The 24501-nt window shown below is 32.8% G+C and overlaps 1 protein-coding gene across 2 annotated transcripts in view; it reads right to left on the reverse strand.

Annotated features, from left to right (window-relative positions):
* Positions 1 to 588: 588 nt before the first annotated feature.
* Positions 589 to 24501, reverse strand: part of AGMO (alkylglycerol monooxygenase) — a 299655-nt gene continuing 275742 nt past the window's right edge. Inside the window, exon 13 of one of the 2 annotated variants that reach the window (XM_045564799.1) lies at positions 589 to 1313. In XM_045564799.1, coding sequence (XP_045420755.1) covers positions 1239 to 1313 — 75 coding nt within the window. In that variant the 3' untranslated portion in view covers positions 589 to 1238. Of the gene's footprint in view, positions 1314 to 18033; positions 18102 to 24501 lie in introns of those variants that run through there. The other variant, XM_045564800.1, reaches the window with a different exon arrangement.

Here is a 24501-nt window from a genome sequence, read left to right on the forward strand (position 1 = left end):
CCAGCAAGAATTGCTGGTAAGGGACAAAAGTAGGATTTAATATTTGTTATGAGCTTAAGTATTTGCTCTAAGTCTGTGTTAAATTAAGAAGTATAAAAAGATGAATGAAGGAAAGCCAAACCCACGTCTCACGCTTAAGATATAATTTGTTAATTTTTCCATTATGCAAAATGTAATCTTCCTGTGCTGTTTCAGATCGAAAAACATGTGCTTCAATCCTGTATCATGAGTCCACGTAGACACCTGCAGTTTGATTCTTTTAATAGTTCCATATTTTTCTCTGTTCAATGGTGAAATAACGTACTTACCCAAATGAAGTTAACCAACAAATCAGTCTCTTGAACTCAATGGTGAATATAGGCAAGGCTCATTGAAGAACAGCATTAATTTTTTTAGTACTTGTAACTTTGATTGTTTAAATTGTAGCTTGAAATCTAAGAAATATTGGAGGTAGGGAAAAAACTTTTTTTTTCAACTTTTTTCAGTTCTCCTTTGGACTGCTTACCCCTGTCAGTTCCCTCCTAATGAAACACTGGGCAGATTTTTACAATCCCAATGAATAATGTACACATAATTCCATGGGCAATATTATTTAGAGAGTTTTATTAACATCATTGTGACAATTTTAAATAACACAGAATTATTGCATGTTCCTCAATCTGCCAAATTAATTGACCAAATATATTAGAGATATGTATCACAAATCAACCTGTTGAACAAACTAGTTCTGACACATTCTATTTATTTTCATTTCAGTGATGTCTTTTTCTGTAATTAGCTCTTTAGGTTACGTGGCATGCAAGGGTAAAAGTGGTGTTAGGCAGACAACCAATGTAACACTGGTTTATTACTGCAGATATTTATCTAGGCCCAGTTTTGACAAACATCAAAAGAAACATTGCTAAATCAATGCAAAAGCAACATTCAATCTTTTTTACTGTTTTTAAGTTTTCTTCCTTCATCTTATTGTCTCAGATGCTACCAGGAAATATGTCACGGTTATATTTGAAATTGTTTGTTTTTCAACTGTAGCAATAAAGGAAAGTGATAGAAACTGACTTTAATTATACTAAGAAATAAATGTTGAAGGCAAACAAGAGTAAATAAGTATATTTACCTTTCATTAAAGAATCATCCATATAAGCATTATATAAGATAATTATATTGCCATGTACACTAATAATATATTGTGCTTGTAGATAACTAATTAAAATAAGAGAGTTGTGTACAAACTTAGGCTATTTCCAAGGGCCAGAAATAAGTTGTTTCATGCTTCTAACTCCCCAGAAAGCAATGCAAATGGAAAAAAATACCTGAAGAAACAAAACATAAAGACAAAAAAACAATTAAAAATGAATTAATATTTTTGTTCAACTGAGTTAAAATATCTTCCTAAGAAAAAATGAATATAAACATTTTAGGCAGTTAAATTATGTAAATTTAATCTAGAAGTTATTCAGTGATAGAATTTAGCCAACTTAAACTTAAAACATATAACATGAAGACAGAAATGGGAATAAAAAGTTTTGTGTCTGTGGCTTTTTTCTTATATTCACAAATCTGGATAATTTCAAGGAAGGGGTTAAATAAGTTAGCTATTCTATTCAGTGAAATAGAACTTTCCTCTGACATTCAGGGATACCACATGTTGTATGTACTATATTAAATGATCTCATTGCTTACATAGTTTAAGAAGCCTTTGGAATAGTAAAAATAACATTGTTAAAGAATCATTCATCTCCAGGTATATCATCTAGCCTGATATGAACTTCACCCAACATGAATTAAATTCTACCCACTGCTGTTGATTTACCTTCTCAGTCTTTTGATCTTATCAGGTATAAAAATGTAACTGCAAAATTCTCTTTAAGGTTGAAGACATAACTAAATCATATTAAGCAGTTTCAAGAGTGTACTGAGTTTGCTCAAACCAGGCGCTGGTCTTGCACCATCAGGTTTCCCCTAAGCAAACCCTTCCCCTTGCTCTTACCTATGCAGTAATAATTAAGCTATGGGATTGCTTTCTTGAGCTTCATTTTAGGTGGGTGATTACAAGAATGATGACAAAGAGAATGATGCCCAAATAGCCTGAGAGTTATTGGAATAGCTGCATGAGAATTTCCCTTTTTTTTTTTTTCTTATTGTGCAAACTTCCTCTCCAAACTATTAAAATGTGACCAGTTGTCTTTCCCCAGGAAGAAGATCACTATTCCCGGAAGGTCTATTAAAATATACAAAGGAGCACATTTAAGTAATAAGATGAAGGCATGGAAGCATTCTGGCGTGGCAGACTCCAGTGAAGCCAAAGCCATTAACTGAGACTGACCATTAATTCACAGAAAGTGTCCTGAGCTGTGTTGATTTTGCTATTAAAGCCAAATAAGGAAAAAACACCAACAACCACCAAAAAAGAAACCCTCCCAAACACTGTTTAGATTTATGAGTGGGTTGTCCAGTTTCATATGAACCTTCTGGATGTTTCTAGAGAATCATTATCCTTCACATTAACCTGTCTGATAGATTTCTTCAAATTCATACATTCCTTTCAGCCTATAATACCCACAATATGAAAAAAAATACTAAAAATAAAATCAGCAGTTATATTGAAGCAGAAGTCAAGAATAATATTAACGTTTTGGAATTGCCTCAGAAGTCAAATGCAATATATTTAAAAGCTGGTTTTGATTTTGTTTCTTTTGACTGTAATTCAAGAAAAATGACCTCATGGGATTTCTCCTGGTGGTGCCAGGTAAAATAATACCATGATTGGGGGAGTAGTTGTGAAAGCTCTTAGACTTGTGCAATGGATTGCATCTGTCTATGAAGATGGGGTAATGCCAACAGAGGGATAGCTAAGAAGACAACTTTTCGAGGGGATAGAGATGAAAAATCTATAATATCAGAGTGCATAATTTAATTTAGGCCCAGAATATTTAACAAGGAACTGATAGGCACCTTGCATTGTGCAAGGTACTGAGATCTATAATATATTTGGCAAAAAAAGTTTTTATTGGTTTTTAATCTGGTCTCTATGGTCACAAGGATTATATTCCTGGGGGAAGGCCAAAGAGAATTAATTCAGTGAAACTTCAAAAATTATACATAAATTTTTGTGAGTATGTCCTAATTCCCCACTTTCCTATTCTCCATTCTCCTAAACTATCTATACTTTCATCTCGATTCCTGGTAATATTAAAATTTTGACCTAAAAGGAGTGGAAAGATTATTACTCTAGTTTATGCCTCTGTTGTCAATCCACCACTTCACAACTAAATCTTTCCACCTTTGAAACTAATTCAAGTCATCTCTCCTCTAGGACTCTCCCTAACTTAAATCACAAAGATTTTCCCCTTTCCAACTATCTAAATATCTTTTAAATTTCTGCCAAAAGTTCAGTGTTGTGGTTTGCAGTTTTATTTTGTTTGTTTCTGTGTTTCAGGCTCCTATGTATTGTATTAGCCCTCTCAACAGATGTACAACTGCTGCAGCACAGAGATCAGAATCAGATACATTAATGTGCCGTGTAGACCTTTGGTTAGGCCAGGCATTGTCCTAGGTGCTTTAGCTAGATTATGATGTCTAATTCTTAGGACAAACCTTGGAGTATTGGTATCCAGTCTGGTGAAGAGACAATGGGAACTCAGGATTTATGTGGTTTACCAAGGAATCACAAAACTACTAAATTTCAGAGCTGGGATGATGTTTTACATTTACATAGTGTCCCTTAAAAACCTAACTGCACAACCTGGGAAGTCAGTTCAAAGAATATGAATATCCATAGTGAATTCATTTCCTTTTTTACAGTCATCACCTGGATTTGCCTGGTTATTTTTTTGAGTCAGTAACTGCTAGGTTTCTGAGACCTTTTCACAATCAATATTTTAAGCATAAAGATTGGAGTTTTTATAGATAATGAAATCCAGATTGGCAAAGGATTGGAGAAATTAAATAAAATGAATATGTCCTTCTAAAAATATGTATGACCCTGAAATATTCACCATTCCACTAGAAAATATTTAATAGAAGAAAACAGATTTGCTTTTATATTTTTGAATATATATGTTTATATATGTTATGTAATAGATTTAAATATATAGTGCATATGTGATTTTAAGCTAGAAAATTGTTTAACGTAGACTCAACATAACCACTTGATTATTGCTGTCATTCCATTTAAAATTCTCCTTTCTTTAACTGTTCTCTTGACTTTTATATTAAGCTCTTCATTTAGGTTTCCATTGATTAGATTAAATGTGTCCCTTTAGATGACAGTTCATTAACACACTTCACACTTATCTTGTTAAATGAAGCTAGGAGAATTCCTACTTAGGCTCATGGAAGAATATATGGAAACTGTAGTGGTTTTTTTTTTTTTTTCAATATTCTTCTCTAATCTACAAATATGATGTTTCCAGATATGTAGAAACTCAATGCATACTTATTTTATCCCATGTCCGGGCAAGTCCCATAATTTTAACAGCTGGATTCAGAATATGGAACAGAGGAAGTTCATTCTTAGTGTCAAGCCCTCCTTGTGCTAGCACATCATTAGCGGCCCTTGTCTTCAGGCTATTTCCTTGACTTCCCAGGAACCTCAACTCTGATGCATGAACTTTGGCCTGGACAGATGCTCTCCATGTTTCTTCCACCCCTTTCCAAAAAGTTCATAAATTGGCAGGTGGCTAATCTGAGTCGCTAATCCATATTAAAATACTGGTGGGAACTAATCTGTTATTCTGTGGCTCCTCTCAGTTATGTCTGTGGTTTTTTGCTTATTTTGTTTTATTTTATAAGAGATGGGTCTCGCTATGTTGCTCAAGCTGGACTCAAACTCCTGGCCTCAAGGGATCCTCCTGACTCAGCTTCTCAAGTAATTGGGACTATAGACACGTGCCGCTCCACTCAGATTTATGTCTGTGTTTTGAGAGGCTTTATTCAAAATGGCTCTAATGAGGAGCAAATTAAGACTCTAATAGTAAAGAGAATATTCTCAGAAGAGGTATTTGTGTGCATGCCTCAAATTGCAAAGCTTCATATTACAAACAAACCTAGTAAATTTGTCTTACGCCTACAGACATACCTGTCTCTGCTGGTTTTAACCTACTTACTGTATTTATTAATAAATGACCTGATTAAAAAAAAGAAAAACAAATATCCCTCAAGCAATGGCGCATTTCCAATTACAACTAGCTAGAAACATTAAACAGCCTTTATGGAGGTGATAAAATAAGAATTCTTAAATCATTTAACTTTTAGATAAACTTGCAAGTAAAATGAAAGTTTTAAAGTACTTGATTCATTAGTTACAAAAGAAATAATATCTCTGAAATAGCTAAAATTTATCTTGATTCTCCAACCTGTATCTATTGTCACAAGTATTTATATAGAAAATGGTCACTGAGATATATCTCATTTAATTTTATGCCTATTAGCAGCAGCAAAGTAATTATGTACACATCCCTGAATCACTAATTAGTTGAATGAATATATTAAATGAGCTAAGTCATTTTGTTGATAATGTCACTTATTCTACCTTGCCAAGGAAGTAATTTGAATTATTTTAAATATGATAAATATGAAATAGCATTTTTGTGAATATTTCAGACTTAATAACTTTAAAAAATTTAAAAATTATTACCATTTAGTCAATTGTACAAGTTTTCCACCAAGTTTAGGTTTCTGTACCCATTTCCTAAAATTTCCATGGAATGGATGTACCTATTTTGTATCCCTAACAAATCATACACCGGCCCTAAATAGATGGGTATATTGTCACCTTAAAATTATTTCTCTGACATCAATGAATTTTATAAAATACCAGTTAACTGGTTATTTTTTAAAAAGCTATAACAACCACAACAGCAAGAATTTGTTTTAAGGGAAACACATTAAATATGCAGTATTTTTGATCAAATTATTTAAGGAAAAATAAAACCAATCCTTTGTTTAACACACTTTTGAACATAATGTTTTGGTTTTTTTAGACATTACCATTGTCTGATGTACAGATAAGAACCCAAACAGAGATCAAACTTGAATAGTTTCAAAATTTCTCCATTTTCCATTAATACAAAAGGACAAATAAGCACAAACAGAAGTAGAGTGGAAATTAGAGCCAAATGTACTGAAGGTCATTCTGAAATGAAAACATTGGAAGATATTTCATGATAGATTTTTTTCCTAGAATTTTGCAAGAACTCAGTTTGACAAATGTCAACTTAGAAAGAAATTGAGAATTATAGATTTTAATTCTAGTATATTCTCTATATGACCAAAATATTTACTCATATGCAGAAAAAGAAAAACACAAGTCCTAGAGAAATAATTTCCAGACATTGCACCTATTACTTGGAAGTCTTATAGTCTTTCTTTGTATTTATTTCTATACTTTGAGAGAATATAAGAGAGCACAAGAGAGAATATAACCATGGGTCTGTTTAATATAAAGTCTTGTAAGGATTTATTACTATTTAAATTTTAAATCAAACACTATTTTTTATATTTGTTTATAAATATATTTTAAAGTTCTTAGCTGAGGACAAACAATATAAAAAGAAAGCTCATGTAAATGTCCATGTAATAACAATGCCTTATTTGAAAATAATACATATTTCCTTGATCATTAAATATCAACTCATATTAATTTTTAAATAAGATAATATACAAGGTGTATTACAATCAAATTTTTAGAAGATAAACACAAAATAAACATTAGAACAACGTTTTAAAATGTTTCTACTGAACTCTGAAAACTGGAATATCAGATATTTCACTATTTTACTATTTAATGGGAGCAAAGAACACTTAGAATAACAAAAAATACTAGCTTAATTTATACAACAAATGAAGAATCTTTCATGTCAACCGTTTCTCCAGTGCCACAGAATTAGTTATCTCTTATTATGTACAATAATTTATTCACTTCTAAAAGTCTAAACTGCCTGAGAGTGTGCATCCTTTTCAACAGTACTCCTGAAGATTATCCTATTGTTCGTCCATACCACATTTGAGCTCTCATGATAACATTTGAAAACAATAAACATTAGTTACAAGATTAGAGATTATTTGGAGGTCTCCAAAGCCTACCTACAATTCAGAGCATATATTTTAAGACAGTTGGCATGAGTTAGCTACCGTGCATGCAAAACCATCTGGTTGAAATTGTACAAACCATAATTAACTAAAGTGAAAATAGATGCTATGTTTCTCAGAAGCATCTGTGGAACTTTCATCTTTGAATTGAAAGCTATGAATAAAGAGTTTTTATAGATAGCTGACTTTAAAAAATTCCAGTATTGCTAACCCTTGTTATAAGTGTATATGGCAATTTGAGAATGTGGGTTTAAAACTTGCCTTTGATTAATTACAATTATAGATTCTTGCCTTTCCTCATTAATAATGATGTATCTTCTATTTACACCGTTTATCTGGAAATTTCTAAATATTTCGATATACACACTCTCCATATCCAGGCCTCATTCTTAATTTTTTCCAGGTTAGATTTTTTTTTTTTTTTTAGTTTGAAGTTTGTTAAAAGGGAAAGCACAGAGGAATTCCCAACTTACCACAACTAACAAACACATAGAGAACAAATAGACAACAAAAGTTGATTAGACATGATTTTTATATTCACGGGGTGGCCAGATATTATGTGCCTTGTTAAAATTCAAGCATGACTTTATATTTTTCTAATCATTGAAATTCTTAATGTTATAGAAGAGTAAGACTTTTTAGAGTTTTGTCTTCAACTACAGGAGAGAACAGTAAAGATACATGGAGAGAGAGTTGCAATAAAGTCAAATTAATAAAGAACTAGCTATCATTTGCAGGAAGAAATGTTAGGCAGAACACTGCATTGGGAAAAATGTATTTGTAAAGGTGTATTTTACAGAAAACATGTTTTTACACCATAATTTTTCTCTTGTACTTACAATGGAGCTTCACATTTTTTACTTTTTATGGTTGTGAGAAGAAAACTTAGAGTAAAACAGGGCAATGAAAAACTTTTAAGGATGGTCTGTTTCAGTTTTCATAATGTTAGGAATGAAACCAGAGTTGATAAATAACAACCACTTGATGAACATTGCCTTAGTTTGACTCCGTGCTGAGGTTTTCTTTTTTTAATTAATTATGGACAAATCATTCAAAATAACCTCACCCCATGCCCTGATAATTATGACAGAACTATTTTTTTCAAGTACAAGATAGCTGAGTGATTTTAAAAATTTATTAATACAATTTTATTTTTTACTCTCATCTTTTTGCAAATAAGTTCTTGCTACAACCAGAAACAAAGTTTTAATTTTCCTGAGTATGCCCACCATTAGCACAAAATTGTTTGCCTCCTATGTGGTATATTTTGAAACGGAAGATTTTTGAATAAAATGTTGCTGGATTAATCATAGCTCTTAAGTGTCCTAACAGAACTCTCTGTAATGAGAGAAACATGACATTTAACCTAAAATTCAAAGTACTGCATCTTTCTAATCCCTTTTATTTCCGACCATTAAAATTTAAAGCATTTATATTTTTAATTCAGAGCTCTGTTTCAGCAAAAATTATCAAGAAAATCGTTCAGTCCTAATCTACCAAAGGCTATTTTTTGTGCTAAATGGGTGGCAGCGCCTCCTTCTCCCCACCCTTCAATCATATCACAACAGCACTCTGATCTCAGTGTATTTTAAAGAGCAAAAGCCTACCTCTGGCATCTCTCTGACATAAAAAAGAGTCTAAGGCCTGTCACATGGATGAAAATTTTCAATACTTGGTGTACAGAAACTTCAGTCTGGAAGAGATGGTGTTTACAAATGCAGAATACCATCCAACACTGTTTATCTTGGATTTTTAGTGGGCTGTTAAAATTCTTTGTACTTGCCTACTATCTAGGAAAAAAAAAAGTCTCTTAAAACCAAGTTCACTTTTAGGGAAAAAAAAAATGTCATGTTTACAGAAATAATAATGATGTCTGGTTTTAAAAATAGGACAGTCTATCTTGGAAAGATATGTTTTGAAAAGATCCTTTCATATTGTTTTTATTTGTGTCAAATGGCTGATTAGAGCCCCAGTAAATGGAATCCTCCTGGGGGATTTCTCTCAATGTTCTGCCAGAGATGGGACTGCCCAAATGGTTTCTCGCCTAAGTCCTAAGTCATAAACTGCTAGGCCAGCCATGCCAGAACTGGACCCAAGGGTATCCAGAGTCTTGGCTGATGGGAAACAATGACTGCTTCCTAAGGAAGCCACAGCTGCTTTCCTGAGAGACACCCCAGATGCCTTAATTTTCCCTTACTTTTCCATTTTTGACTACCTGTTCTGGCAACATTTCCAACAAAGGGAGAGGTGGGCAAGCAGGCACACAGCTGTTTTCAATAAGCCTTGGCAACATAGGTACTGATTACATAAACACTACAAACATTCAAAGAGCATATTCTCTAGCTTTCAAGCTATAAAAAAGGTGTGAGCCTGTGCCAACACCCCACATCTCTTCTACTCCAAGTAATAATGATGAGGAGGATAATATAATAATAATAATGACTTTAATTATGAAAGCAAAGAATATTAAAGAAAACATGGTATCATGAACTGCTGGGAAGGTGTTCAAATTATACAGAGTACTGGAAAGATGTTAAATATCCACATTTCTGGGGCAAGAATATTTTTCCCTTTATGAAATGGTAAGGTCAATTTGATTGCTCTTAATTTGAATGATATTGTATTTTACCCATGACCCAAGCAAAAAACAATCAGATCTTTCATTATCCATTTGCATTATAACATAGTTTCCTTTTCATTTATATATATCCAAAAATATAATTTAAAAACCTTAATATATATTAAAATCTGCAGGTAAGTATATTAATAAAATAACACATACAGCCCTCTGTGTATATAAATTTCGGTCCAGAAACCTAGAGAGAATGTTGATTTACATTTTAACTAGGATGAGTTTTTCTGATTCTAAAAAATATATACACTTTATGGATTTGATATTTGAAAACTGAAAATTTAAATAACCCACTCATTCTTATAGGTTACAAATGCAGTATATTTAAAAAAATTATTTCTATATCTGACATATTAGAGCAAGAATTTACTTAAACATTGTAAGAAATAAATTGGAGCTTCAGTATTCTATATTCCCAGGTGACCGTTCAATTTCATCTCATTTTCAATGAAAATATAAAGACACCTGCACTCACATGTTTATTGCAGCATAATTCACAATTGCAAAGATGTGGAATCAACCCAAGCACCCATCAATTCATGAGAGGATTAATAAAATATGGCACATGTTTACCATGAAGTACTACTCAGCCATAAAGAAAGATGAATAAATACCTTTTGCAACAATCTGGATGGAATTGGAGATCATTCTCCTAAGTGAAGTGTCTCAAGAATGGAAAAATAAACACTCCATGTACTCACTATTAAATTGGAGCTTACTGATTGATGAGCACACATGTGCACAGAGGGAAGTAAAACTCAGTGGAAATCAAGCAGGGGGTAGGGGGCAGGAGGGGAAGGGCACAAACCTATCTAACGGGTACAATGAGCACCATTTGAGTGATGGGCACAACTTCAGCCAGGACTCAAGCATTACAAAAGTGATCCACATAACTAACCTAAAACTTCTGTACCCCCTTAATATTTTGAAATAAAAATAAATAAATAAAAATACGTCCAAGTAGTTCTTTCTTATTTCTTTTTTCAATTATTATTGGTATAACATGTATATAAAAAACAAACCTCTTTTTAATTAAAGGATGGAATAAAACAAGTATAAATAAAAACTCTAATAGTTACTTTTTTTTGTTATCCTAATGGATCCTCTCACTCATTACCTTTGAAAACCACAATCATACATATAAAAGCATCTTTAAAATTATAAAAGTTGGTGTCCTGGGAAAAACCACTGGCTGAGAGCTATAAAACTGGGGTTCTTGTCTTTTCTGTCACAAATGGCTGAATCTTTTCATTTTCTCAAGATATCAGTTTCCTTTTCTGTTCAACACAATATTAAAATAATACAAAATTCCCAGGATAGCCCCCAGAAATAATTTAATTTGTAATAAAAAGAACACAGCAGAAATACTTCTTCATTTTGCCCTGATCAGTAGCACAATAATGCAATTGAACAGAAGACATGACGTGGAAAAAATGTTTTACAAAAGCATTCTCCACACATTCGGGTTATGTGTAGAGAGGGGCAAAGGATGGAAGAGATAGATTCCCGAATAATCAGTTCCTAGAAATCAAGATGCCCAGTCTTCTCCTTGGAGATAAATAGGCTTCCTGGCACTCTGCTGCCTGGCATTTTACAAAGTTGGGAACACTAGGGTCATCTCTGAAAAATAGCTTACTGGATATTGCCGAAAAGATGGCAGACAATATATCATCAGCAGCAGTGATTCTTTAAAAAAAACTTTGGAGAGGCATATCCTGAAATAAAAACAAATATTGACAATTTTGATGTTTACTGGTAAATGATGGGTAGTTTTAGGGAGAACAGCAATTTCACAGGTAAAATATTTTGCTTGTTTGCATTTATAGTTCAAGAAATAAAGTCTGGCCATTAATGTATCATCTAGGTCAAATTACAAAATGAAAACTTTAAAATTTTTAGTTTTTATTTAGTTCATAATTAACTTGTTTAACTCTCTCTCCACTGAGAGAGAAATCAGAAAGAGGGAGAAAAGGAAAGAGAAAGAGACAGAGAGAGAGAGCAAATTGTTAGACTCTTTAAAAATAATTATGATGTTATAAAAAATCTGTAAAAACAATCTGTGGGAAACTTGTAACCAATATAAAATATTGAATAAGTGAAAAATTATACTTTAGGACATACGAGTTTCTAGAAAGTGTACTTGTAGCTGCAAATGTGTTTATAATTATGTCAAAAGGTATATTTTATGGATTCTGGGGAAATGTGTTAATAATTCTCACGAATGAGTAAGGGCAAGAGGAACCTCCTTGGTTAGCTTCTAAAGTAAGCACATGCACCAAAAGTTTGTTCAGAGTTAAAATTACCCTAGGAAATCCCTTAAATAACCCCTATAGTATAATACACATGGTTTTATGTATACAAACACTTTAGAGTAATTCTTTCACACACTCAAGTTTGAGGACCACTGTCTAAGACTGAAGAAAGTATCCAAAGGCAAGTCTATATGTAGATGTGTCACACTTCAAATCAATACTGCCTTTAGGTAAGTGGCAAATGAACAGAGAAAAAAGAAATAGATCATGAGCTCTAACATGTTTGTGCTTATCTGTAGACTTTACCCCATTTTATGTTTAATGTTGAGCCTCCATTACTCTAGTACACGGTTAACGGATGTGGTTCCTTTTCTGAGCATCAAACAAGATAGCGGCATACATATTGGAGTTAGCAGTAAGTTCCAAATCCTGAGAGTAGCTTAAATGCACAAATGATGTCACTCTACTTTATCTTAATATACAAAAGAATATTTAGTTTGGCTTCTTTGATATAAAAAGCTTGTTTTAAATGATGCTTTAACTGCCTACAGCTTTTTGTGTCTCTTGCTATTTCTAACTGAATTTTTGACAGCAGTGATCCTATAAGAGCCTATGCAGGCAGCAGTTTTAATTCAAACATTCAAATGAATAAATCCAAGATAAATTCTGTCACAACAAATGTAACATGTCAATACTTTTTTTTATAAGTAGAGTAAGCTAATTTTAGATTTGAATACTATCTTTTTCTTTCCCTAATTATGATCATCTGCAATAAACCAATTCACTACAGAGCTTTTACTGCAAGGATTACCCTCGTTACAAAGCAAGACTCATACAGAGAAACTTTACAGACTCCTGAAATGAGAACACTGTTGTGACCCTTGACAATTTCATAACAAAGAATATTGACTAAACTAGATCATCACTGACTGCATTTCTTTATGCTTTTATCAAAAGAAAGCACACGTATTCAGAAGTGTTAATTTTCTTTTTTCCTTTTCTCTTTATTTTTTTTTTCTTTGCTGTGGTGAAGTGAGTTACAAGTTCCCATAAGACCTGAAGACTCAACACAGCTTGGGTAAGTAGCTTGGAATTCTCCCACATGAGTTTGGTGGCTGGGTCAGTCAGAATGATATTAGTACATTTAATTTTCAAAACACATACAGTGGAACAGATGTGTTTTATAGGAACTGTAAAATGAAGTTCAGAAATAAGGGGTCTGGGTAATGTTTTAGTACTATATGGCTAGAGATCACTGTGTGAAACTAATTCCTGCTGATAATCATAACTTGTCTCTGTGAAAACTAGTTTATAATATTTGTGTATAGCACTATGGAGAATATCAAAGCTACCAAGATTTGAAACAGTGCAGCAGGAGCTCCAGAACTTTATGTAAATTAACCCCACAACATGGAACACATTAACTTGAGGGTTTTAGGAATTTGGAACTCAGAATGCCTAAGATGTGGGTTTAATTGAAAGGCAGTATTATGACAATCAGTTTTTCTCTTGAGACAGAATTTTTTAAGGTGCATGCAAATGTATAATTGAGCATTGACATATTACATCATGGTGACACATTTTAAACAACCCATATCTGCTTCAGAATATTTATTATATTTCACTAAAATACCACTGGTTATTCAAAGATTCCTCCTTTAGAGTCAAGCCATCTGAATAAATGAACAGTGCACTGAGGTGAGCCAGTCAACTCTCAGATGGGGCCAGGCCTCAAAGGCTCACACATACACAAAGCACTTCTTCTGGAAAAAATGTTTCTGGGTTTTCAACATAAATCAGGGTCAACACATAATACAATCATTCTCTAGTGCATTTCAAAGCTGGAAAACAGTCTAACTAGGACTGGTGATGCTTCCAGCAAACCTTCAGGCCAAACAGCAATCAGAAAGAGAATTCATGGCTTTGTGATCAAACCTCATCTCTGTTATAGTCCATGAAGGGGTTGTCTGCTCTCCTGGGGAAATTTTAAGTGGGCGTTAGAAAACTATACTTTCTCCACTGCTATGATTTTACAGGATTTCTTCTTTTCCTCCCTTCTCTTCCCTTTTCTTTTCTTTTCTTTCCTTCTTTTTCTTTCTTTCTCTTTCTCTCTCTCTTTCTTTCTTTCCTTCTTTCTCTTTCTTTCTTTCTTTCTTTCTTTCTTTCTTTCTTTCTTTCTTTCTTTCTTTCTTTCTTTCTTTCTTTCTTTCTTTCTTTCTTTCTTTCTCTTTCTTCCTTTCTTCCTCTCCTTCCTCTCTTTCTCTCTCTCTCTCTTTCTTTTCTTTCTTTCTTCAGTTTTGTAAACTATATACACAAATGAATATGGTTATGAGTAATACTAAATTCCAAGAGCTTTGATTTTTGCATCATAACAATTAACTTATACTTTTATGCCCAAAGAATGAGCCAAGTGTTTTGATTGGAATTCTATATGCATCACTCATAAATAATAGTACTAATAAGATTAAAGAATAATAATCAAATTATGAAACTATCATAAAAATTCTGAGAGTTGGCTACACGGAAGTTAAAGTGAGAAACATAACGTGTCTAATTGAAATTCAAGAAAGAGGAAATGAAAAGAATGATAGAGAGGTGGTGACATTAGAAGTGATAATGGATGATAATATTTCAGAAATGAAAAAAAAGGGGACAAGAATCCATCTTCTGAGGAGATAATCTCCTAACGAGATTAAAAAGAAAGAGAAAGGGACTAGATGTACGTTAGTGAACCTGCAAAAGACTCAGGCAAAGACTAAGGACATAACTAAGGATAAATCGTAATGGAAACCAGAAACAAAAGACATGGTATCTGAAGAGGAAAAAATATAAATATGCTACATCAGGCTTTTGGTATAAGAATATTTAAATATCTTAAAAGCTCAACAAATATCTTTAAACATCAAGTGTCAATGTATAGCTAACTATCAGCTAACCAGTCATTTAAGATTGATGATAAAATGAAAGCATCTTCAGATGAACAAAAATCAGTTCTCTAATTGCAAACCATTGTTGAATACCACAGAAAGCTTTATACTATCTAAAGAATGAAATTAAACCAAGAAGGAAATATGAGAGGCAAACAAAAAGAAAGAAAGACCAATGCAATATGCAATTGGAAGGACATTGGTGGAGCAAGTGAACATTGATGTATTTATAGTAAATTGAATGATGTAAATCAATAATAACTAATTGGAGGTTAAAACTAGTCAATAATATTGGAGATGGAGAAGTTAAATTTAAAGCATTATTAAATTCACCAAATATTAAAAATGTAAGACTGATCACTAAAAGAAATGAAATTATAACTTCCAAATAAGTAAAACAAAAGTTTGTAAAATACACACACACACACACACACACACACACACACACACAAACACACCCCATAGTCAATGTACTATATGGTAGAGGGAAAGAAGGGAGGAAAAAAGCAGCACAGCAAACACATGATGATTCAAAATCTCCAAAGTAAAATGTTAAAAATGATATCAAATAAGTCAGGAATTGCACTATATGTAAAAGAATTTTACTTGCCAAATCAAGGAGATTCTGAGAATTTCAGATTGGATTAAATTGCTCAAATCAATCATATGATGTTCATAAGGTGATATGCATATACACACAGACACATAATGACATAGAAAGGTTTAAATAAAAAATGATGATATATATCAAGACAACTAAAGAAAAGAATAGTAATACTGATATTTAACAAATTAGGCTTTAAGGCAAAAAGCTTTAAGGATTTAAGGATAGGACATTTTAATATCATATATTATTACATGATATTAAAAATAAGCAATTGCATATATACATATATATGTGTGTGTGTGTGTGTATACAAACACACACACACACACACACACACACATTCTGAATCTGGATGTGCCAAACAATATAATCTCAAAACACACTAAACAAAAATGATAGAATTTCTGAAAAGAATTGGGAAGTCCACTAATATAGCCAGAGATTTTAACATATCTCTCTGAGAAATCATAGATTAAGAAGATAAAATTTTAGTAAGATGATAGATTACGCACTATTAAACCCCCTCACACACACATATACACATATGTATGCATCTACTGAATACATATAAAACCATACACTAAACAATTAGAAAACATTAATTATATTCAAGCACATACAGAACGAATTATATTTTGAAAATTCATATATTAGGATTTTAAAAAGTCTCATTTTGTACCAAAAAAGATGCTACACAGACCATAGTTTCTGATAAAAAGGGACTAAAACTATAAAGCAATAACAAATTATTAAAAACAAAATACTGATATCTAAACAACCTACTGCTAAGTATTTAATAATTTATTGGTCAGAATAATTTACAAGGGAAGTTGCTAAATGGAACTAAATGACACTGAAAATATTGCCTATCACAATTGTGGGATCCATCTAAAACTGTAGAAAGGGAATTATTAGACAAATCTATCAATAAGAAAAAGAAAGCAAGTATATAAATGATATATCTACCACTTAAATGCTATCATATAGATAAAAATGAAAATGAGTTTTATATTCCAATGTGGATAAATTTCAAGCACAAGGTTAAGTGAAAATATCACAATATGACATTATCTGTGTAATTTTTACAAGCAGAAAACTATGATATATTAAGGTTATGTAAGGAATGGAAATACATTATCTTTTAGAGGAATAAGAAATATTAATACTATATTGATTAAGGGGTGTGTGTGTGTATGTTTTATAAATTTTTATTTTACTATTTTGGAAGCCATATGTTTCAGTTCTTTTAATGGTTAGCCTTTTAGTGATTGTTTTAGCAATTAGTCCACATAGCGATTACATTGGACATCGAGGAAGAAGATGGGGTTGGAGGAAACAAACTCCAAATGTTCAGATAAAAATGCATTTCCTTAAAAAATCTTAATAAAAATATTAACTCTTCTTAAATTTGGTTACTGTGAAATCCTGGTTATTTCTACTTGCTTTATTTGTGTGTGCTTTTGAAAAAAGTTATAGTTTAAAAATATTTTTTAATTAAGATGAAAGAGAAAAGCTCAACTAGACCCGTGAGAGTTCAGGAAAGCTTCAGGATGGAAGTGATGCTCCTCCTGGCCTGAGAGCCAGATCAGACCTGGGGTGGGGTGAAGCAGGACTAACTCAACTGCAGCATGGCTCATGGAGTCCACACCACCTTGTGATGGAGGAGGTTGGCCTGACTCTCTTTCAACATAAATTTGGTAGTAACAAGGAAATTGAAAAAGAAGTCATTCCATGGGGCTATTCAGTGCCAGAATGAATAATGTAGATCTCAGTTGATGACTTTGAGGGAGAATGCCTTCAGAAAAGCTTAAAATATCTGAGATGAATTGACTAGGAGATCATTCAAGTCAGGAGAAGCTGTGAGAATCATGATAGGCAAGAGAAACTACCGTAGCTTCATTAATTTATTGATCAAATTTGTATTGAGTTTCTCCATGCACAGATTATCTATACAATATTCATCAGCATAAAGGTGATAACTAAAATATTTATGAAGCAAATAATTATTTATAAAATCGTGATTATCCACCATGCATAAAATGGATAAAAATTATCCATTTTTATTCTTACAGAGTTTGAATTAGAATAGATATTACAAATCATTGCACAATGACAACATTGTGTGCTGTCTGTAGCAGAGGCATATAATACAGTGTGGAAGATAAGGGAAGTATCTTGGCAAAATTAAGAGCCCAGAGAGCAGTAGTTGCTCAATTAAGTATTTATGAATAAATGATTGCATAAGCTGATATTTAAACTGAGACAGGAGAGATGGAGAGGAATTTGCTAGCTGAAATAAGCAGGAGGGAAACTTTTGGGGGCACAGACAGCAATCCAGGAGGAAAAAAAGATCATTTTTTGAAGGAATTAAGAGACATTCAGAAATGTCTGACCCCAGAAGCACAAGGAAAGAGCAGACAGAGATGAAGCTTGTGAAGACAACTGAAAGGTTCTCATCATGGAGTGACATAATTAGATTTGTTCTTCTGTACCTGGCTGCGAAGTGCAGGCTGGCAACGTGGGTGAGAGTCCTGTTAGGACACTGTCTCAGTTAGTTGATGAAGACAGTGGCCAGACTAAAGTAGAATTGTCTGTGGGGAAGGAGAGAAAAAGATGGATTTAAAGGATTTTAGGGGATTACATTGTGAGAGTGAATGAGTTCTCCAAGGAATTGATATATAAGAAAATATTTTTGTGCTCTCCGGATAATCCCCTAACATCTTACGAGACAAACCAGGTGGCTTATTACATGTTTCCTGAACACACCACAGCTCTTTCCTGCTGCACAGCTCCCTCCATGCTCACTTCCTCTAATTATCTTCTCCAATCCCATTTCTGTAAATCTCTCCCTTCCTTCAAATCGGGGCCTCAATGCAACCTTGTTCCTGGATTCTTTCATGATCTCAGTTCTTCTACAAAATATCTAATCTCTATGTCCTCCAAATCTCTAGAATATTTTTTTGCCTTATTTTTTATTGCATTTACTACATACTGCCTGCTATAATAAGTATTGTGTATCTTGTATTTCCACCCAACTGAGATTTAAGTCCAATGAAAACATCAAATATGAGTTGTTTCCCTCTAAAGTGTTTGACATACTGTCTTGTGCATTCAGACTCGATAATAACAATGCACTGTATTAATACAAAATTATTTCATTAAATGTTGATTTACAAATTGTTTTAACAGGAAATTAACTTCATTTTAAAACTGTTCATATTTTAGAACTGATTGTAAAATCAAGCGTAGAATAAACAATTGGTTGATATCAATATATGCTGTTATTATTGTGTGGTTTTTAATATCTGTTGCCTAAAGCTAATATAATTTAAAATAAAGTAGGTGTTCAAAGAGATATGAAGGCTGATCATGATGCTATCATCTGTGGTGATGTTCATAAATCTTATAAAATAATAAAAAATGTAAAAGCATTCAATAGAGTTAAAAGAATAGGAAAAACAAAATTAAAACAAAAAGAAGGATTAAGAACTTGGTGTTGTTTTATACCCTTAAGATTACAAGGGAAGAAAAGAAAACTGTATAAATATTTATGCTGTTGTTTTCTGAATCAGTATGCCTCCTTGGTAGTGGGCCAGTAGAAAATGTAGAAGAATCATTTGGCCATAATTTGGCTTCTGAATATTGAGGATATGTGTGTAGGATCAGAGTTACAGGGTGATTTCCATGAATCTATTCCAACCCCTCTGAAAGTCGAATCCATCTGTCAGTTCCTTGAGCCAGAACTGAGCTCTTATAAGTCATCTATCAAAACTTTGGAATCTGATTGAAAATGCTGGCTGCTGGAGAGGTGCCTTTCTTGAAATAACAACTTTGCCTACATCATAATCACAGAAATAGAGGGGAAAAAAATGACATGGCTTAAAAAAAATAAAAAACCTTCTTGTTTTTCACTTTAAATTCTTTATTTCCCTTGCTGAGACAAAAGGCAATAGTGGCAACTATACACGTAATCCCCTTTCTCCCCGAAAAAAATCGAATACAGAGTTTTGATTTCATGGCAGTCAACTCTGATATTTTTACTCCTTGCTAAGACATAGGACATGGTACCTTGCCTTTGTTTGCAGGCGCACTGGAAGTGGTAGAATCCCTTTTAAGTAGAGAAGGGGCATATTGAAGCTCTTTTTTTGTAAAACTGTTGTTCAATTGAATATTAAACATGCCATCCATAAAATTAAATTTATGCATCTGCTTCCTTCAAGGAATAACTACTTGCCCCCCACCTCCCGTAGAGAGAAACTCAACAAAAGACATAATTTTTCCTCTATGAACTAGATGGTAATTGTTAGATATATATTATGCAGTTTCATCAATTCCATAACAACTTATATCTATGTAAAATGTAAAGATTCTTAATATTTATAGAGCATTACCTTCTTCACTTTCAAATTGTCTCAAATTTTACAAAAACAAAATATATAGACAACTTACATAATTATCGTATAATTAGTTATTCAGTTTGGCAAGAAAATCTCTAATCCTGCAATTTTCCTTTGAGATATTTGGTCTGAAATATCTCAAAGGAAGGTCTTGGAGAAAGCAAGATGTAAACTTCAAGTTGGCCCACTTTGCTTCTTTTTAATCACTTTATTAAAGCATTTTAGGAAGAAGAGCATTAACATTTATGAACTCAATTTGTTTTGGAAAATATCTGATAGAATTTTTTGGTCTACTGGGAGGCCGGGGCAGGAGGATTGCTTGAGCTCAGGAGTTTGAGACCAGCCTGAACAACAGTGAGACCCGGTCTCTACTAAAAATAGAAAAATTAGCTGGGCATGGTGGCATGCCTGTAGTCCCAGCTACAGAGGAGGCTGAGGCAGGAAGATTGCTTGAACCCAGGAGTTTAATGTTGCAGTGAGCTATGATGACACCACTGCACTCTCTCTACCCAGGATGACAGAGGGAGACTCTGTCTCACAAAAATTAAATAAAATAAATTAAAAAAATAAAAGAATTTTTTTGGTATAGGTAAATAGAATCCTGAGATTGATGATCAGTTTAATTAATTAGTTTACAGATATCCAAAATACAGCCTCAAGTTTTGATTTTGAAAATCAGATAAACTCAGACAGAGCCTGGTTAACAGCAAACTTAAACAAGAGGATTAGAATATTTTGAAAGTAAAACAGAAAAAAAGAAAGACAGTTCCTTATTGGGGATTGATTTGGTGATCTTTAACATTCAACTAAATATTCTCTTAAAGCAAGAACTGTTTTTTTCAAGGTTATCCATCTTTTGCCACTTGCTTTTTGGCTAGTGATTAGAAATAGTTGTTATTAGCACCTCTACCTCAATACTTCTTTATGGAGGAAATAATTATGTCTATTAGCCTATCCTTTTTACTTGTTACATAAATTTCTCATTTTTTCCATCTCTTTATAATGGACATTTTCAAACTTTCAGAAAAATGGAAAGAATAGTACTACAAATGCCTTTACCTCTTTCCATTTTTCATATATATTTATATTTTGCCATATGCACTTTTCCCCATCTATCCTTCTGTCTCTTTCTGTTTCCCTCTCTGTTTCCCTCAAACACGTTTGAACATTTGAAGTTGCAAATAGCCAAAAATTTACACCTATATACTTTAGTGTACATTTGCTAAGAACCAGGACTTTCCCTTACATATCTACAAAAATATCATCATGTAGAAGGAATTTAATATTGATATGGTAATTATCTAATATATATTTCATATATAATTTTTTCTAAAATATCTCAAAATATGCCCACTATAGTTGTACATTCAGATGTCTGAGTGTGTGTATATATGTGTGTGTGTGTGTGTGTGTGTGTGTGTGTGTGTATAAGACCTGGATATACTCAAGAATAAAACATTGCATTTGGTTAAATTTTATATTTAATTCACCACTTTAAGATTTTATGAGCATAGATAAAGCATAATAATTAGAATCCAATAACTTTGCAAATTTTAAATGAGTGACCAAAAGGCAATTTAAGGAAAATATTGAATTTATTTCCTCCAAGACTTACAAGATGTGAAGAAAATCCAGAATGCTACAGTAATTGACTAGGAGTTACTAGAAATGCCATCATTATGAATATATAAGAGACAGCAGATACAATTTTTGGTAAATTGAAGTTTCAGTGATATCATTATATTTTCTTAAAACTACTTTCTCCTTATAAAAATAAAATTTTCATTAAAAAGTGATTCTCAATGTAGATATAAGAATGAACATTTGTTAAAGATTATATTCCATGAGGAAACTAGGTAGATATTTTAACTTGTTCAAAAGAGACTATGAAGAACAGACAGGCTAATAGAATATTAAAATAAATGTCCATTGAGAAGCAAATTTTTTTCCTGGGGGGTGGGTAAAGCTAGACAGGACAGAATTTACATGTCTAAATATAAAGCATTTTACATTGCTATCAGTTATCTATAATTTATAGAGTTGTAAAATAACTTCCATAAAATAAGACTCTGGTTCTGCAAAAGCTCTTCTCTAGAGTCTAGACAATGCATAATTTTTCCCTGAAGCACATTTTTTTACTATATCTTTATTAATACCTGTCCCATCCATTTAAAATTTACTATAATTATGACTACATTTAATATTAGAGAAACAACACTGTTATGTCATTTGAATTATTTTTATATACACAATCGATTCCTTAAGAAGAGTTAATTAAATTATAAATATTCAAATCTCTAAAATGGTTTTTCAGCAGCTTCTGGAGGAATGTGTTAAAAATATTTATTCTAAACAAACATGGCTGGAGAAGTCCCACCTCCAGGGTCACAAATAGAAATTTTACTATTTGAAATATTATTTTGGCAAACTTTTGATACATAACATTTATTTATGCTGATGTGTTATGATTATTTTGTATGGGTAATTAGAATGAATAAAGATCTAAATTAAATGAAGTCGGAGAAAAGCTCCTTCTAAGGAAGTATGGTGCATCTCCCTATACATAGATTTCCAAAGACTTCTAGAATAAGACAAGTAAAAGTAAAAATGATTCGCAGAGCTACACTCTTCTTAACAACTCAGGTCAAATCTTTGACCTTGGTTATGGTTATGGACTGCATGTTTGTCCCCAATTCCGCCAATTCTAACATTGAAACCCTGACCTCCAATGGGATGATGTGATGGTATTAGGAGGAAGTAATGAGGTCATGATGGTGGAAACCTCATGAATGGGATTAGTGTCCTTATACAAAGAGATAGGAGAGAGCTTGCTTCCGCTCGCCCTTTGCTCACATCAATGAAAGGAAGGACACAAGGAGAAGACGACACTTGGTAATGGCCTCATAAGAAAAAGATGCTGGAAGTGAGCCTTCACCAGAGACTGGATGTGCTGGCACCTTGATCTTAGACGTCTCAGCCTCCAGAACTGTGAGAAATAAATTTTTATTGTTTAAGCCACCTTGGCTATGATATTCTGTTGCAGCAGCTCAAACTGACTAATATAACCTCTAAAAGTCTTATATTTCTTACTTTTCGCCACATGCCCTGGAATCTTCTTTGCCTGAAAATTCTCCTCTAGTGTCTGGGCACCGCTTTCCCTTCCTAACTCTACATAATTATAGGGCTGTCCAAAGGAAATAGGACATAATGGTTTGGGCCATGAATAGGATCAAAGCAATTAGCAAATTTGGCAGCATTAGTAACAACGGCAGCCTCCAAACTTTTTGGCACCAGGGACCAGTTTCATGGAAGACAATTTTTCAACAGAAGGGTGGGGAGGCAGAGCTCAGGCGGTGATGCTAGGGATGGGACCACTGTAAATACAGATGATGCTTCCCTCGCTTGTCCCTGTCCCGCTACTGCTCCCCTCCTGCTGTGCAACCCCCACACCTTCCTAAGTTTCATAGAAGACAATTTTTCCACAGGAGTGAGGAGTGTGGACGGAGCTCTGCCACCCGGTCCCTAACAAGCCGCAGATCCATACAGGTCTCTGGACTGGGGGTTGGGGACTGCAGAGTAAAAGGATCCATCTCTATCTACAGATAATTTAAAAAATTATTTTTGCATCACATAACACATCTAGTAATATTGGGAGGCTTTTGAAATTTTTAATTTTTTACTGTGATAAAAATATACATATTGATTGTGGTAATTTTGCACAGTAGGAATATATCTAAAAAAATAAATATCCTAATTTAAGGTTAGAAGCCAGGGTTTGGAGAGACAACATTAAGATTTGGTATACTTCCCTCATTTTATTTTTCTTTCTGTTTCTTTCTTTTTTATTATGTCATGTTAAAATCATCAAGTTTGGTATGTTTTTTATTTAACACAAAGTGAACATTTTTCTGTGTGATTATATAGCCTTCAAAAACAAGATTCTTAATGATTGTGTAGTGTTTCTAGTGTTTCATTACATGAATGCTCACAATTTTAATCCATTCCCCTAAAACTGGATTCCATATGCTCCTAGTAATTTGCCTTTATAAGTAATTAAGAATGATGGTAATCTCTGTACAATCTTTAGTTAATCTTCATATTTTTTCATGATATGATTTGTGGTTAAAAATATTATGTCAAAGATTAAAACATTTTAAATTTCTCAGTACATATTGATAAAAAACCCTTATAAAATCATGTAAAAATTTATGATCCTCCCAGAAGTATCAAAGTATTCCCACCTCATTACACTCACAACAATCTTAGAATTATCCATTTTAAAAAAACATATGTTAATCTGAGAGATGAAGAGAACCTAAAGTCTTTAACTGGGCCTTTTTTTGATAACTGCTAAAATTATTCAGCTTCTTTTGTGATTTTTACTGCTACTATTTCAAAATTAAAACTTACGGTTTTGGACACATGATTATATCTTTGCTTATAAAATATTCAGGAAAGACAAAGTACAGAAATAGTAAATATTTTAAAACATTTTCTTAATTATTTAAATGTTGGTTAAACTCATTGATCCAAACTCTCCTATTCATTCTGTGAAACTTGACTTTTTTCTTGATAGTTATTTTTTTAAATTCTA

This window comes from Lemur catta, chromosome 11, assembly GCF_020740605.2.
Source record: "Lemur catta isolate mLemCat1 chromosome 11, mLemCat1.pri, whole genome shotgun sequence".
Classification (NCBI taxonomy): Eukaryota; Metazoa; Chordata; class Mammalia; order Primates; family Lemuridae; genus Lemur; species Lemur catta.